Source organism: Ornithorhynchus anatinus, chromosome 7, assembly GCF_004115215.2.
Source record: "Ornithorhynchus anatinus isolate Pmale09 chromosome 7, mOrnAna1.pri.v4, whole genome shotgun sequence".
In the NCBI taxonomy this organism is placed as follows: Eukaryota; Metazoa; Chordata; class Mammalia; order Monotremata; family Ornithorhynchidae; genus Ornithorhynchus; species Ornithorhynchus anatinus.
In genome coordinates this window covers 81,970,880-81,990,850 of record NC_041734.1, presented here as the reverse complement: position 1 = coordinate 81,990,850, position 19,971 = coordinate 81,970,880, and the positions used below count along the sequence as shown (strand labels likewise).

General features: G+C 52.3%; 1 protein-coding gene across 3 annotated transcripts in view; it reads right to left on the bottom strand.

Annotated features, from left to right (window-relative positions):
- The window catches only part of STAT4 (signal transducer and activator of transcription 4), a 66,761-nt gene that overhangs the window by 28,910 nt on the left and 17,880 nt on the right, over nt 1–19,971 (bottom strand). For all 3 annotated transcript variants that reach the window (XM_029068999.2, XM_029069001.2, XM_029069000.2), the window contains exons 4-9: nt 7,431–7,529; nt 6,804–6,896; nt 5,929–6,007; nt 3,776–3,861; nt 1,778–1,929; nt 1,395–1,553 (exon numbers count right to left, since the gene is read on the bottom strand). In XM_029068999.2, the coding sequence (XP_028924832.1) occupies nt 1,395–1,553; nt 1,778–1,929; nt 3,776–3,861; nt 5,929–6,007; nt 6,804–6,896; nt 7,431–7,529 (668 nt within the window). The remainder of the gene's footprint in view (nt 1–1,394; nt 1,554–1,777; nt 1,930–3,775; nt 3,862–5,928; nt 6,008–6,803; nt 6,897–7,430; nt 7,530–19,971) is intronic.

The following is a 19,971-nucleotide window of genomic DNA, read 5'->3' as shown; positions in this document are numbered from 1 at the left end:
ACGGGGGCAACGGGGTTTTGGGGTTTTTTTATTGTTTTTCTGCTATTTAATAATAATAATGATGATGTTGGTATTTGTTAAGCGCTTACTATGTGCAGAGCACTGTTCTAAGTGCTGGGGTAGATACAGGGTAATCAGGTTATCCCAGGTGAGGCTCACAGTCTTCATCCCCATTTTATAGATGAGGTAACTGAGGCCCAGAGAAGTTAAGTGATATGCCCACAGTCACACAGCTGACAAATGCAGAGCCGGGATTCGAACCCTTGACCTCTGACTCCCAAGCCCGGGCTCTTTCCACTCAGCCACGCTGCTTCTCTATTTGTTAAGTGCTTACCACATGGCAAGCACAACTGTAAGCGACGGAGTAGGTACAAGTTAATTTGGTCGGACACAGTCCCCTCCGGTGGCTCACGGGCTAAGTAGGAGGGAGAACAGGGATTGGATCCCCATTTTACAGTTGAGGAAACTGAGGCCCAGAGAAGCGAAGTGACGTGCCCGAGGTCACCCGGCAAGCAGTTAACAATAATTACGGTGCTTGTAAAGCGCTTGCTATGCGTCAAGCACTGTTCTAAGCGCCGGGATAAATGCAAGTCAATCAGGTTGGGCACAGCCTCTGTCCCACATGGGGCTCACGGTCTTCATCCCCATTTGGCAGATGAGGGAACTGAGGCCCAGAGAAGTGAAGCGAGTTGCTCGAGGTCACACGGCAGATGTGGCAGCGGAGAAGCTGCGTGGCTTAGTGGATAGAGCAGAGGCCTGGAAGTCAGAAGGTCGTGGGTTCTAATTCTGGCTCCGCCACTTATTTGCTGTGTGATCTTGGGCAGGTCGCTTCGCTTCTGTGGGCCTCAGTTACCTCATCTGTAAAATGGGGGTTAACGCTGTGAACCCCATGGGGGACTGTCCCACTTAGACTGTCCCACTGGTATGTACCCCAGCGCTTAGAACACTGCTTGGCATATAGTAAGCGCTTAACAAATGCCACGATTATTGTGTGGCAGAGCGAGGATTAGGACCAGGGTCCTTCTGACCCCTAAGCCCGGGTTCTTTCCAGTAGATCTCACTGCTGCGGCCAGGTGGGCTGACCACAGAGGGACTGGACGCTGACCCCGCCGACTGCCCGGCCGGGAGATTCTCATCAACGGCTGGGGATCCGGGCAAGTGACCCCCGGGCTGGTGCCACCCCCAGTGCCCCGCTCAGCCGGGTTGGGGTAAGGAGCCTCCCTGTTGCCCGGTCGGTGGGGCCAGCGCGGTGATCGCCGCCGCCTCCGACGGGGAGGGGGCCTGGGAGGGCGGTGGCGTCCCCCGGGTTCCCGTGAGGGCCGGGAAGCCGGGGGGCCGGCAGCGGGGGCCGTGCCCAGGTCGGGGGGTCCCGGGCGGGCCGAGGGGGCACGTACTTCCGGAAGAGGTTGTAGGTGAGGAAGTCGGCCCGGTCCTGCAGGTGCGGCCTCTGCAGGGGGATGGGGTCGCCGTCGTAGGTCACCTTGGTGAACAGCTCGTCCAGCTTGTCCAGCTGCCGGCGTACCTGGAACAGGGTCTCCGCCAGCGGCGTGAAACTGCGGGGGCGACGCGGGGACGGTCGGCCCAGCCACGTGGTCCCCGGGGCCCGGCTGTGGGGACGACGGGGCCGGGGACCCCGCCTTTCCGGCCGCGAGGACGGTAGGCCCGGGGTCTTGGGGTCCCGGCCGCGGGGGCGATGGGGCCGAGGCCCCTTATCGTCCATTGACAGCCCAGACCCGCCGCCCCCCGAAGCCCTCGACCCCTCGCGGCCGGGGCTCACCAGTTCTGCAGCTGGTCCAGCCCGCTGGGCAGCGGCCCCCCGATGCAGGCGATCTGCTGCCTCCGCTTCCAGTCCAGCAACTCCTCCATCAGCAGGCCGTCCATCAGCACGCCCACCTCGTTCACCATCTGCGCCATCTTGGCCAGGACTTCCTACTCCGGGGCCGGCAGACGGTCGGGGGGGTCGTTGGTCAGGGGGCCGGATCCCAGCCGAGGAAGTAAAGTCATGCGGGGAGGGGCCTTCGGCTGGCTCCAGAGCAGACCCCCCTGCCCCCCATAATTCCCACGTCCATTTCAGCCCGTGAGAAGAGACTGTGGACAGTTGACGCCTTGTCCTTATCCCCACGGACAGCCAAAAATGACCCCGGAGTCCTCGGTCTGACCAGAGCAGTGAGGGGGTTCAGGGAGCGCTCGCTCTGGGCTAAGTGCTGGGCCCAGCACTGGGATGGAGAAAGGGTCATCAGATTGGACTCTTCCTCCCGTTTTACAGAGGAGGAAATTGAGGCCCAGAGAGGTTGGGTGCCCCAACCGAGGTCACACAGCAGGTTATAGGTGTCGCCTAAACACATTTCTCGATAGGTAAGCGTCAGCGGTCATGAGTAATTCTGGGTTGGCACGCATGAGAGGTGGTCAGTTAGCCCAAGGTGTGTACATGCTCTTTTCTTTCTGCACGGCAGTATTGTCTGCAGTGAGCACAAGGCTGACCTCGGGTTGGCTCCCTGCACCGTACTGGATATGGTAAGCGCTCAATAAATAATAATAATAACAACTGTGGTATTTGAGTGCTTATTATGTGCCAGATACTGTACTAAGCAATGGGGTGGATACAAGCAAATCGAGTTGGTCACAGTCCCTGTCTCACATGGGGTTCACAGTCTTCATCCCCATTTTATGGATGAGGGAACTGAGGTCCAGAGAAGTGAAAGTGACTTGCCCAAGGTCACACAGCAGACACGTGGCGGAGCCGGGATTAGAACCCATGACCCATGACCCCTGTCCACTACACGAGGCTCTTCCCCGCCTGTGCCGGTTGGCCGTTTCCCAGCATTCCCGGTGGGCAGCGGCCCGGGGCTCGGCCGTGGTCTTCCCTGCCCACGTCCGCCACCTTCACCACGTGCCCACGGGGCGCGGCCGAGACCAGAACCCAGGTCTCTCAGTGACCAGACCCGCGCTCTGACCCTTGGACATCCCGCAGGCCACTCGACCTCTGTGGTCCTCAGTTTCCCCATCAGTAAAATGGAGCTCCAATCGCCGCTCTCGTTAATTCTAAGATCAATGTGGGACAGGGGCTGGTTCCGATCTCCCCGAATGCCCCCCCACTATGTAGCTTGGCACAAGTCTGCAAATGAAAAGCTGGCAGTGTGGCCTAGTGGATGGAGAACAGGCCTGGGAGTCAGAGGCCCTGGGTTTTAATCCCGGCACCACTTGTCTGCTGTGTGACCTTGGGCAAATCACTTCCCTTCTCTCTGCCTCAGTGACCTCACCTGTATAATGGGGATTTAGATTGTGAGCCCCATGTGGGACATGGACTGTGTCTAACCTGATTAGCTTGTATCTACCCCAGTGCTTAGTACAGTACCTGGCACATAGTAAGTGCTTAACAAATACCCCAATTATTACTGTTGTTATTATTATTAATTATTGAGAAGCAGCATGGCATAATGGATAGAGCCCGGGCTTAGGAGTCAGAAGGTCATGGGGTTTAATTCTGGCTCTGTCACTTGTCTGCTGGGTGAACCTTGGGCAGGTCCCTTCACTTCTCTGGGCCTCAGTTCCCTCATCGGTAAAATGGGGGTTGAGACTGGGAGCCCCACTTGGGACAGGGACTGTGTCCACCCCGATTTGCTTGTATCCACTCCAGCGCTGGCACATAGTAAGCGCTTAACCGATACCACAATTCTTCTTGTTATTAGATGCCCCCCGCCGCCCCTGCTGGAGCCTCAGGCCCCGAGCAGCCTGGGGAACGGGTCTGGGGGTCCGCAGGCCGCCCCCTCCCCACCTTTCTCTTGAAGTCCAGAGTGTTGAGCATGCCCTGCAGAGCCACCACTTCTTGCTTCATGAGGACATTGTTCTTGTCGCCTTGGTCTGCGAGAAGAGAAAGGTGGAGGGTGGGGGGCAGAGGGTGGTCCCGGGGGCCCAGGGCAGGCGGTCCACAGTCCGGAGAGAGCGGGGTGGGGGCGAGAGGAAGCGGGAGCGCGGGCATCCCGGGGGAGCGGGGTCCTATTGGCAATCAGACTTCCCGCTCCCACCCAGCTCCCACCATCCCATTTCCAGGGGTTTCCTGGCAGTGCCCGCCAGAAAGTCCGCCCGTTCGTTAGTTCATTCATACATTCACTCAATCATATTTATTGAGCCCTTACCGTCTACAGAGCACTGTACTAAGCGCTTGGGAGAGGACAATACAACACTAAAGAATAAACAGTGAGAAACAGCGTGGCTTAGTGGAAAGAGCCCGGGCTTGGGAGTCAGAGGTCATGGGTTCTAATCCCGGCTCCCCCTCTTGTCGTCTGTGTTACTTTGGGCAAGTCACTTCACTTCTCTGGGCCTCAGTTACCTCATCTGTCAAGTGGGGATTAAAAGTGTGAGGCCCCCGTGAGACAACCTGATTATCCTGTATCTACCCCAGTGCTTAGAAGAGTGCTTAGCACATAGTAAGTGCTTAACAAATACCACAATTATTATTGTTATTAAAGAGACACATTCCCTGGCCCAAGTTCTCCCTCCGTGGGGGAGAGGAAGGTGATTCCCCGCACTCTCGGGGCTAAGGTTCCCTGCGGCCTGTCGGCACTTCCAACTTGATCCCTGCCAGGAGGCAGAGCCGGGATCTGGCCTGGGGAAGAAGGGACGGGCTCGGGATCGGGCCCCGATTTCTGGCCCATTTAGGTTCCTAGCGGGAAGTCCCTCCTTCTGTGTATCCCGAGTCCCTCCTGCTGCAATTGCGGCCTGTAGCTCAGCGGATGCGGTGAGCCACCGGCCAGCGCCTCCCGGCTAACTCGGGGACGAGCAGACCCACTTCCTGGACCCCTCCTGGAACCGTGGCTAACGAAACTTCCCTTCCGCTTGCCCCATGAAAGTAGAACATCCAATCCCCACCTCTTTCGACCTCGTTCCCACAAGGCCCGTCTCTAAATTATATTTCTTGAATTTGCAGTCTAAAGTAACAATAGTAGGATCCGTATTTTCCCACCGGGTGCAGTGCACTGTGCCAAGTACTTGCTTAACTAATAGTAACGATTGTGGTATTCGTTAAGCGCTTACTAGGTGCCAAGCACTGTACCGAGCGCTGGGGTAGATACCCGACAAAATATAACGACAAAATATAACGACAGAACACGAGAGGTGTTCCCGGTCTACAGGAGTTCCTGCTCTGCTGATCCGCATCTTCAACAGAAGCAGAGTCAAAAGGTCCCGGGTTCTAATTCCGGTTCCACCACTTATCTGCCGTGTGACCTTGGGCAAGCCGCTTCACTTCTCTGCGTCTCAGTTCCCTCATCTATAAAGTGGGGATTATGACAGTGAACCCCATGTGGGATATGGACTGTGTCCAACTTGATTAGTGGGTATCTGACCCAGCACTTAGTACAGTCCCTGGTGCGTAGTAAGCGTTTAAAGCCCCCTCTAGACTGTCAGCTCACTGTGGGCAGGGAATGTGTCCGTTTATTTTTCCTCTCGTCCTCTCCCAAGTGCTTAGTACAGTGCTCTGCGCACAGTAAGCACTCAATAAGTACGACCGATTGACTAACTTAGGGAATACTATAAAAGAAACCCCAAAAAACAGGAGGTGTCTGCTCTGAGTTGGTGCACTTATCCATCCCAGTGTCCAGCACAGTGCTCTGACACAGAGTAATTATAATAATAAGCTCCGAATCAACGCCATCGTCCTAGCGGTCGGGACCTGGGGTAGAGCGGGGGAGAGCTCGTTGTGGGCCGGAATGTGTCTGTTTGTTATTGTATTGTTCTCTTCCAAGCTCTGCACGCAGTAAGCGCTCAATAAATACGACTGACTGAATGAGAGGGGTAGCCGGGAAAGCGAGCGGCAGGAAATGGGCCCAGCCTGGACAGTGCTCGAACCCCGGCCCCGGCCCGAGCCTCAGAGGTCCAGCACCCACCCGCCGTCCACCGCTTCCTCCGGCCCCAAAGGTCAACACTTACCAAAGCCCTGGATGGTTTTGTACCTGAAGTCAAATTCATCTTGCAGGTCTTCCAAGAACTTGACATCTTGTTCCATCATCTTTTCAGAAAGGAGAAGAAGATTGGCGCCTCGGTACTGTTCTGTAGACTCTTCGTGTGTGCCTGTGTCTGTCCGTCTGTCTGAGCTCAAGACTATTAGCTCGTTTCTCTACCCACCTCCCCGCCCCACAGCACTTGTGTATACAGGTCCATATTTATAATTCTAATTCTATTTATTTTTGAGGTGCATATCGCTAAAATTCTGTTTATTTATAATGATGCTACTGATGCCTCTTTACTTGCTTTGATGTCCGTCTCCCCCCTTCTAGACTGTGAGCCGGGTGTGGGCAGCGATTGTCTCTATTTGTTGCTGAATTGTACTTCCCAAGTGCTTAGTACAGTGCTCTGTACACAGTAAGTGCTTAATAATAATATGATTGAATGAATGAATGAATGAATGAATTTCTGTACTGGACACTCCCTGTGGGCAGGGAACATGTCTACCTTCTCTGTTGTACTCTCCCAAGGACTTAGTGCAGTGCTCTGCACACAATAAGCATCCAGTAAATAATCTTGATGTGATGATGATGATGTCAAGTTATTGGCTCTAATGCAGAGTGCTTAGCTCAGGTTTTCAGCTCTTAACTCCAATGTCCAGGCCTTAAATCCAGTGTACAGCTCTTTTAGCTCTGATGCCCAGGCCTTAACTCGGGTGCCCAGGCCTTAACTCCAATGCCCAGGCCTTAGCTCTAATGTTCAGCTCTTAGCTGCGATGGCCAGCCCTAAGCTCCGATGCCCAGATCTTAGCTCCCGGCCTGCTCTTCTCTTCCCCTCATCCACCTGTCTTCACTCCCTACCTGGACACTGTTTTTGATGGCGGACACTTTGTGCTCCATACTTCTCTGCCGCTCGGAGACCACGGAATTCTGCAGGGACTTCTCCAGGGGCCCCTGGAACACCATAGACCAAGGGGGGAAACTGAGTCAGCACGAGCCCATCTTTTACTACCATTTTCCCTTAGCTGAAATGGAAAATGAAGGTCGGTGGCCCCCCGGCCCTCCGGCCCCAGGGACATCAACCCCAACGCCACGTCCCATCTGCCCGAAACCCGTGGCGTCTGTGGACTTTACACTCCGTCCCAAACTTTACGCTCCATCCCAGACTATAATGATAATAATGGTATTTGTTCAACGCTTTGTGCCAGGCACTGAACTAAGCGCTGGGGTGGATACAAACAAATTGAGTTGGACCCAGTCCCTGTGGGGCTCACGGTCTCACACCGGGCGGCCGGTGGTCTTACCCATACAGGTAAACTGGGGCGGCCAGTGGTCTTACTTGCACAGTCACGCTGGGGCAGCCGGTGGCCTTACCGGCAAGGGCATGGTGGGGTGGCCGGTGGTCTTGCCTGCACAGGTAGGCCGGGGTCAGCGGGGTGGCCCATGGTGTTAGCCGCCCGGGCCCGGTGGGGCGGCCGGTGGTCTTACCTGCACGGGCATGCTGGCGGCAGCCAGGAGCCTTCTCTCCTCCCTCAGGCAGTTGGCGATGACGACGGCGATGTGCGTGGGGTTTCCGCTGTACTTGCCCTGGGGACCAGAGACGAGGGAGACCGGCACTGACCGGTCAGCTGGCCGGCGGCCGTCCCTCCGGCCGCCCCGGCTGGGGTCGCTGGGGCCCAGGGGAAAGCCAAGCTCGCCCTCCCTCTGGGCCTCCTTCTCCAGCCCTCTCTGATCCCGGGCTCCCATCCTCCCCCGCCCCGTCTGCCAGACCTCCAACTCTCCCTGCCTTCAACACCTCCTGAAACACCACCCCCTCCAGGAGGCCTTCCCTGATTAACTCCCGACCTTCTCTCCATCCTAAACACTCCAGACTTCCAACCCTCCCCTCCTTCACTGTCTCCTGAGCCCCCCGCTTCCCCCAGGAGGTCTTCCCTGATTAACCCTCAGTGCCCTCGAACCTGCTAGATCCCACCTTTCCCTCCCTTCACTGCCTCCTGAAATGCACCTCTTGCAGGAAGTCTTTTCTGATTAACCCCCAATGCCCCCAAATCCTCCAGATAGTAATAATAATGGTATTTGTTAAGCGCTTACTATGTGTCGAGCACCCTTCTAAGTGCTAGGGTAGGTACAAGGTGATCAGATTGTCCCCCATGGGGCTCACAGTCTTCATCTCCCTTTTACAGATGAGGGAACTGAGGCACAGAGAAGTGAAGTGACTTGCCCAAGGTCACACAGCAGACAAGTGGCAGAGGCAGAATCCCACCTCTCCTCCTTTCACTGCCTCTTGAAGCCCACCTCCTCCAGGAGGGCTTCCCTGGTTAACCCCCAACATTCTCTAAACCACAAGACCCCAACTCTCCCATCCCATAGCGTCTTCCAGGAGGTCTTCCAGGATTCACTTCCTTCTCCCCCAGCCCCCGTCTCAGCTCCCACCTCTGGAACGCCTCACGTGTCCTTCCCTGCCTGGATCTCTCACCTAGAGAAGTGATTTTCCCTTCTCTAATTTTAAAGCCTTCATCTTCTTAGCCATTTTTGCCACTGTCTTTTCCTACCATCTCTAAGTCATTTTGGGTCCATCTCTTACTTTAGGCTGGAAGCTTCCTGAGGACAAGGTTTGTGTCTTTCATTCGTTCAATCGTATTTATTGAGTGTTTACTGTGTGCAGAGCACATTACTAAGCGCTTGGGAGAGTGCAGTACAACAATAAACAGACACATTCCCTGCCCACGACACGCTTACAGTCTAGAGAGGGAGACAGGCATTAATAGAAATAAATTAAATGACAGATGGATACGTAAGCGCTGTGGGGCTGGGAGTGGGGGGATGAAGAAAAGGAGCGAGTCTGGGAGACGCAGAAGGGAGTGGGAGATGAGGAGAAGTGGGGCTTAGTCAGGGAAGGCCTCTGGGAGGAGATGGGCTTTCACTAAGGCTTTGAAGGTGGAGAGAGTCATTGTCAGATACAAGGAGGGAACGTTCCAGGCCACAGATAGGACGTGGGCGAGAGGTCAATAGTGAGAGAGATGAGATCGAGGTACAGTGAGGTGAGCATTAACTTCTATCGTACTCTCCCAAGCGCTTAGTACAGTGCTCTGCATACAGTAAGCGCTCAATAAATACCACTGAATGAATGAATGAAATTGTGGTATTTGTTAAGCACTTACTATGTGCTCTGCATATAGTGAACGCTCAATAAACACCACTGAATGAATGAATGAATGAATGAAATTGCGGTATTTGTTAAGTACTTACTATGTGCCCTGACCAGCCCAGCTCCACCCTCAGCCCCAGCCCACCCCCAACCTCTATAAAGTCAACGAAAATGCAATCTTTGAGTCACTTCCAGGAACCCATTTACCTAAAGTCGAAAGGAAACTCAGGCAGGAGGGAAGAGGAGCCAGGCTGGGGGATTTCAGACCCTCAGGAAATGGGGGTTTCCGGCCTCCGCCCACCCAGTTCACCCACAGACAGGGTGAAGCTTGTTTTTGATGAAAACTTCCAAAGAGTTCATCCTCCCACCGCCTCCCAGCCCCACACCACTGATGTCCATATCTGTCATTTATTTATTCATATTCATGTCTGCCTCTCCCTCTAGACTCTACGCTTTTTGTGGGCAGGGACTGTGTGTGCTTATTGTTCTGCTGTCCTCTCCCAAATGCTTAGTACAGTGCTCTGCACACCGTAAGTGCTCAATAAATAGGATTGTATGAATGAATAGTGTGACCCCAGAGCCAGCCAGGTGGGACCCCGGCCCAGAGTTTCCAGGACGTTGACCCTGGCCCCCTCCCAAGTCCAGATTTCCAGCCCCAGAGCCTGCCTCCTCGGCCGCCTCCTCCAGGAAGCGCTCTGGGCCTAGGCTGCACCCCTGTTCTCCTCCGACCCCCCGACCCGGTCCCATCAGTCGTCAGCTTCACTGTGGACCCCACGTGAGTCTGCCGGGGAGGGGGGATCGAGTCGGGGGGTTCCTCTGAATCAGTGGTCACCTGGGCCTTTCTGTCTCCTACAGAGAACCATGAGGGCTTGAATCGGCCTTTCTTAATCGTGAATAATAATTGTGATTGTGAAGCGCTTACTATGTGCCAGGCACTGTACTGAGCGCTGGGGTGGAGACAGGCAAATCAGGTTGGACATAGTCCCTGTCCCACCAGGGGCTCACAATCTCAATCCCCATTTTCCAGATGAGGTCACTGAGGCCCAGAGAAGTGAAGTGACCTGCCCAAAGTCACACAGCCGACAAATGGCGGAGCCGGGATTAGAACCCATGACTTTCTGCCTCGCGGGCCCGTGCTGTATCCACTCAGCCATGCTGCTTCTATTTTTAATGTTTGCTCCCGGGGATTTCATCCAGGGCTCAGCCCATTGTAAGTGCCCAGGACAGAGCTCGGCCTATCGTAATAATAATAATATCGTACTTGTTAAGTGCTTACTATGCGCCAAGCACTGTTCTAAGCACTGGGTTAGATACAATCTAATCGGGTTGAACACATTCCCCGTCCTACGTGGGGCTCACACTCTCAATCCCCATTTTCCAGATGAGGTAACTGAGGCCCAGGGACACTAAATGACTTGTCCAAGGTCACACAGCAGTCACGTGGCGGAGCGGGGAATAGAACCCGTCATAACAATAATAATGATGGTATTTGTTAAGCGCTTACTCTGTTCCAGGCACTGTTCTAAGCGCTGAGGTAGATTCGAGGTAACCAGGTTGTTATATGTGGAGCTCACAGTCTTAATCCCCATTTTACTGATGAGGGAACTGAGGCACAGAGAAGTGAAGCGGCTTGCCCAAGATCACACAGCGGTCTAGTGGCGGGGCCGGGATTAAAACCCACATCCTCTGACTCTCAAGCTCGTGCTGTTTCCACTGAGCCACGCTGCTTCTCCTAAGCGACAAGTCCAGCGCTCGGCCCATTGGAAGTGCCTAGTCCAGGGCACAGAAGAGCAGCGTGGCCTAGTGGGTAGAGCCCGGGCCTGGGAGTCAGAAGGACCTGGGTTCTCCTCCCGGCTCCGTCACACGTCTGCTGTGTGACCTTGGACAAGTCACTTCACTTCTCTGGGCCCGTGTGGCTTCAGCTGTCAAATGGCGATTAAGAGTGTGAGCCCCACGTGGGACAGGGACTGTGTCCAACCTGCTTAACTTGTATCTACTCCAGTGCTTAGCACAGTGCTAGGCACGTAGTAAGCGCTTAACAAGTATCCTAAGTATTATTGTAAGTGCCCAGTCCAGAGTTCCGCCCGAGGTAAGTGCCCAGTACAGTATCCCGTTCCTGATAAGTGTCCCTCACACCGCGCTCTGACCAGCCCCATTACCTCGGGGGAGGAAGAAAGTGTCTCCGTTGTAAATATTTCTCCGTCTCCCCAGAACGGAAGTTCCCTCTGGGCAGGAACGAGCCACTTTTTCCTACTGCTCGTTCCCAAGCGCTCAGTCCAGTCCCCCAGAGGGTGATCAGTAAATACCATCACTACTGCCACAGCTTCTACTGACTGTTCGTTTGTGATGGCTTAAAAAAAAAAAAATGCCAACCGGCCGAATGGAAAAAACTTCTGAGTGGAATGAGGTAGCATCTTTGGCTTCTCGACACCCACGGGGTTGCGTTCGTCCTCGCCTCTTATCTTTTGTTGTTTTAGTGTTTCGTTGTTTCTCATCTCTCCTTATGTGTCGGCTGCCCGTCCCCTCTCCCACGTTACAGTCTTAGATTGTGTGGCCCTGGAGGGTCAGAGATGATGTTTAATTCCCACCGTCTGACACACGGTGACTCTCCCCCGCTTCAAAGCCTCACTGAAGGCCCGTCTCCTCCAAGAGGCCTTCCCCGACTAAACCCCACTTTTCCTCATCTCCGGCTCCCTTCCGCGTCACCCGGACTCGCTCCCTTTCTTCATCCTCCACCTCCCAGCCTCAGAGCACTTATGTCCATATCCGTCATTTATTTATTTCTATTAATAATAATAGTAATAATGTTGGTATCTGTGCTTACTATGTGCTGAGCGCCGTTCTAAGCGCTGGGGTAGATGCAGGGTAATCACGTTGTGCCACGTGGGGCTCAAAGTCTTCATCCCCATTTTACAGATGAGGGAACTGAGGCCCAGAGAAGCGAAGTGACTTGCCCAAGGTCACACAGCTGACAAGCGGCGGAGACGGGATTAGAACCCACGACCTCTGACTCCCAAGCCCGGGCTCTTTCCACTAAGCCGTGCCGCTTCTACAATTAATTAATAGTATTAATTATTAATGTCTGTCCCCGCAGACTGTAAACTTGCTGTGGGCAGGGAATATGTCTGTTTATTGTTCTCTTATTCTCTCCCAAGTCGTATTTGTTAATCACTTAATATGTGCAAAGCACTGTTCTAAGCGCTGGGGGGGATACAAGGTGATCAGGTTGTCCCAGGTGGGGTTCACAGTTTTAACCCCCATTTTCCAGATGAAGTAACTGAGGCACAGAGAAGTGAAGTGACTTTCCCAAAGTCACACAGCTGGCAAGTGGCGGAGCCGGGATTCGAACCCATGACCTCTGACTCCTAAACCCGGGCTCTTTCCACTGAGCCACACTGCTTCTCTAAGTGCTTAAGTGCTCAGTACGGTGCTCTATACACAGTTAGTGCTCAATGAATATGATTGAATGAATGAAGTATAACTTCCCAGCACTTAGCACAGTGATCTGCACATAATAAGTGCTTATTATATACTTCTATTATTACTACTATCTCTATTGTCCTCTCCCCAGCGCTCAGTCCAGTGTCCTGCACAAAGTAGACTATAAGCTACTAGAAGTTCATTCAATAGTATTTATTGAGCGCTTACTATGTGCAGAGCACTGTACTAAGTGCTTGAAGTTAAGGATCATATCTACCAAATCTACACTATTGTCCTCTCCTAAACGCTCAGTCCAGTGGTCTGTACACAGAAGACTGTAAACTCCTTGAGGGCTGGAATCATGGCCTAGTGGCAAGAGGCCGGACTTGGGAGTCAGAGGAAGTGGGTTCTAATCTCGGCTCCGCCACTTGTCAGCTGAGTGACCTTGGGCCAGTCACTTCACTTCGCTGTGCCGAAGCAGCGTGGCTCAGTGGAAAGAGCCCGGGCTTGGGGGTCAGAGGTCACGGGTTCGAATCCTAGCTTTGCCACCTGTCAGCTGTGTGACTGTGAGCAAGTCACTTCACTTCTCTGGGCCTCAGTGACCTCATCCGCAAAATGGGGATGAAGACTGTGAGCCTCACGTGGGACAACCTGATGACCCTGTATCTTCCCCAGCGCTTAGAACAGTGCTCTGCACATAGTGAGTGCTTAACAAATACCAACATTATTATTATTCCCTCATCTGGAAAAAGGGGATGAAGACTGTGAGCCCGACGTGGGACAACATGATTACCTTGTATCCCCATCAGGGCTTAGAACAGTGCTTGGCACATAGTGAGCGCTTAACAAATACCATCATTATTATTATCATTGATAATATAAAATAAATAGATAAATAAATAGCTGAAGAAAGAAAGAAATTACAGATCTATAGAGAGATGCGCACATGTGCTGTGCGGATGGGAGGGGGGATGAATGAAGTAGCAAGTCAGGGTTGTGCAGAAGGGAGTGGGAGAAGAGGAGAGGAGGTCACATCCGGGAAGGCTTCTTGGAGGAGCTGGGCCTTCTATAAGGCTTTGAAGTGGGGGGAGCAATTATCTGTCTTGTCCACGTGTCCTTGTCCTCTCCCAAGCATTCAGAATAGGGTTCTGCACACAGTAGGTGCTTAAAAAATAGAAATAATCATGACCAAATCATAATGTGGGTTCTAATCCCAGCCACTGTACTAAGCGCTAGGGTGGATACCTGCAAATCACTTGGGACACAGTCTGTGTCCCACATGGGGCTCACAGTCTCACTCCCCATTTTTCCGATGAGGGAACTGAGGCCCAGAGGAGTGAAGTGACTTGCCCAAGGTCACAGAGAAGACAAGTGGCAGAGCCGGAATTAGAACCCACGACCTTTGTCTCCCAGGCCCTAGCCACTACGCCACACTGCTTCTCCGGCCTGAAGGCGGCCCCTGGAAGCCCTGGGGGTTTTCCGCGGCTGCGCCGGATGGGTGTCGGGCGCAGGGTCCGTGCGCTCTGGACGCCGAGAGATGGAGGGAATCCAGGCGGCGGGGTCTTCGTCGGATTTGGATGAGGGGCTCGGGGAAAAGTGAGAGGCCAAGAAGGGGAGACAGGGTGATTCGGGCCCCAGTAAAGTTCCATTTCCACTCTCTGTCACTCTCTCTCATCCCCTCTCACCTCCTCCAGAAATTCCACCGGAAGGCACCACCCCCTCACCGTCGAAGTCTTGTTTCCGTTCTCTGTGGGCTCCAGGGCCTCTTTTCCACACACCTGCTGTCACCTTAGTAAACACCACCACCGCTGCCGCTAAAGCGCTCAGTACAGTACTCAATGGTCAACGCCATCAGCACTTAGAGAAGCAGCTTGGCTCAGTGGATACAGCGGGGACCTGGGCGTCAGGAAGACCCGGGGTCTAATTCCGGCTCCGCCACCTGTCTGCCGGGTGACCTGGGGCAAGTCACTTCACTTTCTAGATTGTGAGCCCGTTGTTGCGCAGGGATTATCTCTATTTCTCGCTGAACTGTACTCTCCAAGCACTTAGTACAGTGCTCTGCACACAGGAAGCGCTCGACAAAAACGATCGAATGAATGACTGAATTCTCTGGGCCTCGGTCACCTCATAACGATAATGATAATAATGATGGAATTTGTTAAGTGCTTACAATGTGCCAAGCACTGTACTAAGGGCTGGGATAGATACAGGATAATCAGGTTGTCCCATGTGGGGCTCACAGTCTTCATCCCTATTTTCCAGATGAGGTAACTGAGGCGCAGAGAAGAAGCGTGGCTCAGTGGAAAGAGCACGGGCTTGGGAGTCAGAGGTCATGAGTTCGAATCCCGGCTCTGCCACTTGTCAGCTGTGTGACTGTGGGCAAGTCACTTAACGTCTCTGTGCCTCAGTTACTTCATCTGTAAAATGGGGATTAACTGTGAGCCTCACATGGGACAACCTGATTACTCCGTATCTCCCCCAGCGCTTAGAACAGTGCTCGGCACATAGTAAGCGCTTCACAAACACCAACATTATTATTATTATTATGAAGTGACTTGCCCAAAGTCACACAGCTGATAAATGGCAGAACTGGGATATATCCATCAAATGGGGATTAAGACTCTGAGCCCCATGTGGGACAGGGACTGGGTCCAACCTGATTAACTTGTATCTATCCTAGTGCTTAGAACAGTGCTTGGCCCATAGTAAATGCTTAACAAGTACCATTATTATTATCATCATTATAACCCTGCATCATAACCCTGCATCATTCTCATCCCCATCACATATGCACTCATATCCATTCATTCATTCATTCATTCATTCATTCACTCGCATTTATTGTGTGCAGAGCACTGAACTAAGCACTTGGGAGAGGACAATGGAACAATAAACAGACCCATTCCCTGCCCACAACGACTTCCGGTGTAGAGAGGAGCAAACTTTGTCCCCCCTTGTCCCCATCCCATATGCATTTCATGGCCTAATGGCTAGAACCCAGGCCTGGAAGTCAGAAGGTCATGGGTTCTCATCCCGACTCTGCCACTTGTCTGCTGGGTGACCTTGGGCAAGTCACTTCACTTCTCTGGGCCTCAGTTCCCTCATCTGGAAACTGGGGATAGAGACTGTGAGCCCTATGTCGGACAGGGACTGTGTCCAACCCGATTAACTTGTATCCCAGCGCTTAGACTAGTGCTTGGCACATAGTAAGCTCTTAATAGCGTGGCTTAGTGGAAAGAGGACAGGCTTGGGAGTCAGAGGTCGTGGGTTCTAATCCCAGCTCCGTCTCTTGTCAGCTGAGTGACTTTGGGCAAGTCACTTTACTTCTCTGTGCTGTTACCTCATCTGTAAAATGGGGATTAAGACTGTGAGCCCCATGTGGGACAATGTGATTACCTTGTATCTACCCCAGTGCTCAGAAAAGTGCTCAGCATATAGTATACACTTAGCAAATACCATCATCATTATTAACAAATACTATGATTATTATTATCATTATTATTACTATTATTATTATTAATTTCCATCCTCCCAACATATGCACTCACGTACAACCCCCCTTTTCCCCTTTCCTCTTGTCTTCAGGCCATTACGGTGCCTTTCTGCCCTGGTAGGATATAAACTCTTTTAGGGCAGGGTTCATTTCTGCTAACTCTGTTGTCCTCTCCCAAGTGCCCAGTCCAGTGCTTTACACACAATAGGCACTCAATCAATATTATCCCCCGATTAGACTGTGCTCCCGTCAAAGGGCAGGGACTGACTCTATATGTTGCCGACTTGTACATTCCAAGCGCTTAGTACAGTGCTCTGCACATAGTAAGTGCTCAATAAATACTACTGAATGAATGAATTGACTGATGGGTGGATGGCTGGCTGAGCTCCCAACCACTCCGGGACTTTGGTAAGAATAATGAATAAATCCCCCCTTCAAAGCCCTACTGAAGGCTCACCTCCTCCAGGAGGCCTTCCCAGACTCAGCCCCCCTTTTCCTCAGCTCCTTCTCCCTTCCACGTCACCTCGACTAGCTCCCTTTCCTCTCCCCCTCTTCCCTCCCCACAGCACTTATGTCTATGTATATTCTATTTATTCTAATTCTATTTATTTATACTGATGCCTGTTCACTGTTTGATGTCTCTCTCCCCCAACTCTATACTGTAAGCCCATTGTAGGCAGGGATTGTCTCTCTTTATTGCTATATTGTATTGTACTTTCCAAGCATTTAATAAAGTGCTCTGCACACAGTAAGCGTTCAATAAATACGATTGAATGAATGAATAATAATAATAATTATGGGATTTGTTAAGTATTTTGTTGAGGTATTTACTAGAGAAGCAGTGTGGCTCAGTGGAAAGAGCCCAGGCTTGGGAGTCAGAGGTCATGGGTTCTCCCGGCTCCGCCACTTATCAGCTGTGTGACTTTGGGCCAGTCGCTTAACTTCTCTGTGCCTCAGTTACCTCATCTGTCAAATGGGGATTAAGACTTTGAGCGCCACGTGGGACAACCTGATTATCTTCTATCTACCCCAGCACTTAGAACAGTGCTTGGCACATAGTAAGCGCTTAACAAATACCATCATTATTATCACAAGCAAATCGGGTTGGACACAGGTGCTGGCCCATATGGGGCTCACAGTCTCAATCCCCATTTTCCAGATGAGGGAACCGAGGCCCAGAGAATTGAAGTGACTTGCCCCGAGGTCACACAGCAGAAAAGTGGTGGAGCCGAGATTAGAACCCGGGACCTTCTGACTCCCAGGCCTGGGCTCTATCCACTAAATGTGTATCTCTGGGTTTTTCTCTTTCACCACTTCTTCTTTCCCCCATTTCATCTGTCCACTCCCTTGCTTCATCCATTTGGAGCCCTTCCTCTCTTCACTCCGGGGTGGAAATAGCTAACTCTGGGTCTGCCGGTCTCGCCTGTTAGACTCCAAGCTCCTGAACCCAAGGGCTGCGACTCTGACCTCTTCTCCCCTAGACACCCAGTACAGAACCCTGCCCACACTAGGCTATCAGTAAATACCATTGATTCACTGATTGGCTAACTGATCCCCAATGGAATCAATCAATTAGGTCAGTAATTTATTTATTTCTATTAATATGTCTCCCCCTCTAGACTGTTAAGCTTGTTGTGAGCAGGGAATGTGTCTGTTTATTGGTCTATTGGACTCTCCCATGGGCTTAGTAACAGTGCTCTGCACACAGTAAGCACTCAATGAATATGATAGACTAAATGATCGACGAACCCATCAATCAGATGGCCCCAGTGGGGCTGGGGAGGTGACAGAAAAGTCCGTGAGAAGCAGTGTGGCCCAGTGGATAAGGCCCGGGCCTGGCAGTTAGAGGACCTGGGTTCTCATCCCAGCTCTGCTGCTTGTCTGCTGTGTGTCCCTGGGCAAGTTACTTTACTTCCCTGGACCTCAGTTCCCTCATCTGTAAACTGAGGATTAAAACTGTGAGCCCCATGTGGGACAGGGACTGTGTCCAACCTCATTAGCTTATAACTACCCCAGTGCTTAGTAACCCCTGGCACATCATAAATACAAAAACAAAGCAAAAAAAACCCTGCCAGGTGAGAGGGTATCTGCTGAAAACACCAGATCCGAGGGGAGAGGAACGGAAAAATCCTTCTGTGACACTGACTCCCTGCCGCTGGGAGCTGAGGGTACCCCCATCAGAGGGTTTTGTCCCCCCAGAAGGGTCAACTGTGCTAAGGCCCTGCTTGAGGGGCTGGGGGTTCTGGAGATCCTTCCCCCAGAACCAGCCCGGAGCCAGTTTCAAGAATCCATTCCATTTCCCCGGAGAGAGACTCATTTCCACATATAAACCCAAGCTGGGGTTCACTGGAGAGAGAAGGTGCCCCCGGGGACCGAGGTTCTAATCCCCACTCTGCCTGCTGGGTGACCCTGGTCAAGGTACTGACCGTCTCTGGGCCTTGGCTTCCTCACCTGTGAAATGGGGATTAGCTGGTTTCCGCCCCCTTCCCCAAGGGATATTGTGAGGATGGGATGAAAGCCGTGAGATGTGAGCCAGTCTGGAAGCAGCAGGGGCCTAGTGGAAGGAGCCCAGGCCTGGGAGTTGGAGAACCTGGGTTTGTTCATTCATTCATTCATTCATTCATTCATTCATTCAGTATTTATTGAGCACTTACTGTGCGCAGAGGATTGTACTAAGCACTTGGGAAAGTACAATATAACAATAAACAGACACATTCCCTGCTAGTTCTGATCCTGGCTCTGACACTTCATAATAAATAATTATATTATGGCACTTATTAAGCACTTATTATGTGCCAGACACTGTACCAAGTAATGGATTGGATACAAGCAAATTGGGCTGGACACAGTCCCAGTCCCACATAGGGCTCATTCATTCCCTGGACTTCAACTACCATCTCCGGGCAGATGATACCCAAATCTACATCTCCTCCCCTGATCTCTCTCCTCGTCTCCAGGCTCGCATCCCCTTCTGCCTTCAAGACATCTCTATTTAGATATCCTCCTGTCATCTCAAACTTTACACGTCCAAAACAGAGCTCCTTATCTTCCCTTCCAAACTCTACCCTCTCCCAAACTTTCCCATCACTGTAGACGGCAAGCCATCCTTCCCGAATCTCAAGCCTGTAACCTGGGCATCATCCTTGACTCCTCTCTCTCACTCAACCCCCATATCCAATCCATCACCAAATCCCGTCGGTCTCACCTTCACAACATCGCTAAAATCCACCCCTTCCTCTCCATCCAAACCGCCACCGTACTAGTACGGTCACTCCTCCTCTCCCGCCTAGATCACTGCATCGGCCTCCTCTCTGATCTCCCATCCTCTTGTCTCTCCCCACTTCAGTTTATACTTCACTCCGCTGCCCAGATTATCTTTCTACAGAAACGCTCTGGGCATGTCACCCCCCCTCCTCAAAAATCTCCAGTGGTTGCCCAACCACCTCCGTATCAAACAAAAATTCCTCACTCTTGGCTTCAAAGCTGTCCATCCCCTGTTCCTCCCCACCTCACCTCCCTTCTCTCCTTCTCCACCCCACCCCACACACTCCGCTCCTCTGCCGCCGCTAACCTCCTCACTGGGCCTCGTTCTCTCCTGCCCCACTGTCGACCCCCGGCCCATGTCCTACCACTGACCTGGAATGCCCTCCCTCCTCACATCCACCTGACAATGTCTCTCCCCCACTTCAAAACCTTACTAAAGGCAAATCTCCTCCAAGAAGCCTTCCCAGATTAACCCCCACTTCTCCTCATCTCCCCCTTCCTTCTGCATCACCCTGACTTGCTCCCTTTGCTCTTCCCCCCTCTCTCCACCCCACAGCACTTATGTATAGATCTGTCATTTTATTTATCTATATTGATGTCTATTTACTGCTTTTGATGTCTGTGTTTCCCCCAACCCCACCCCAGACTGTGAGTTCGCTGTGGGAAGGGATTGTCTCTCTTTATTACTGTATTGTACTTTTCCA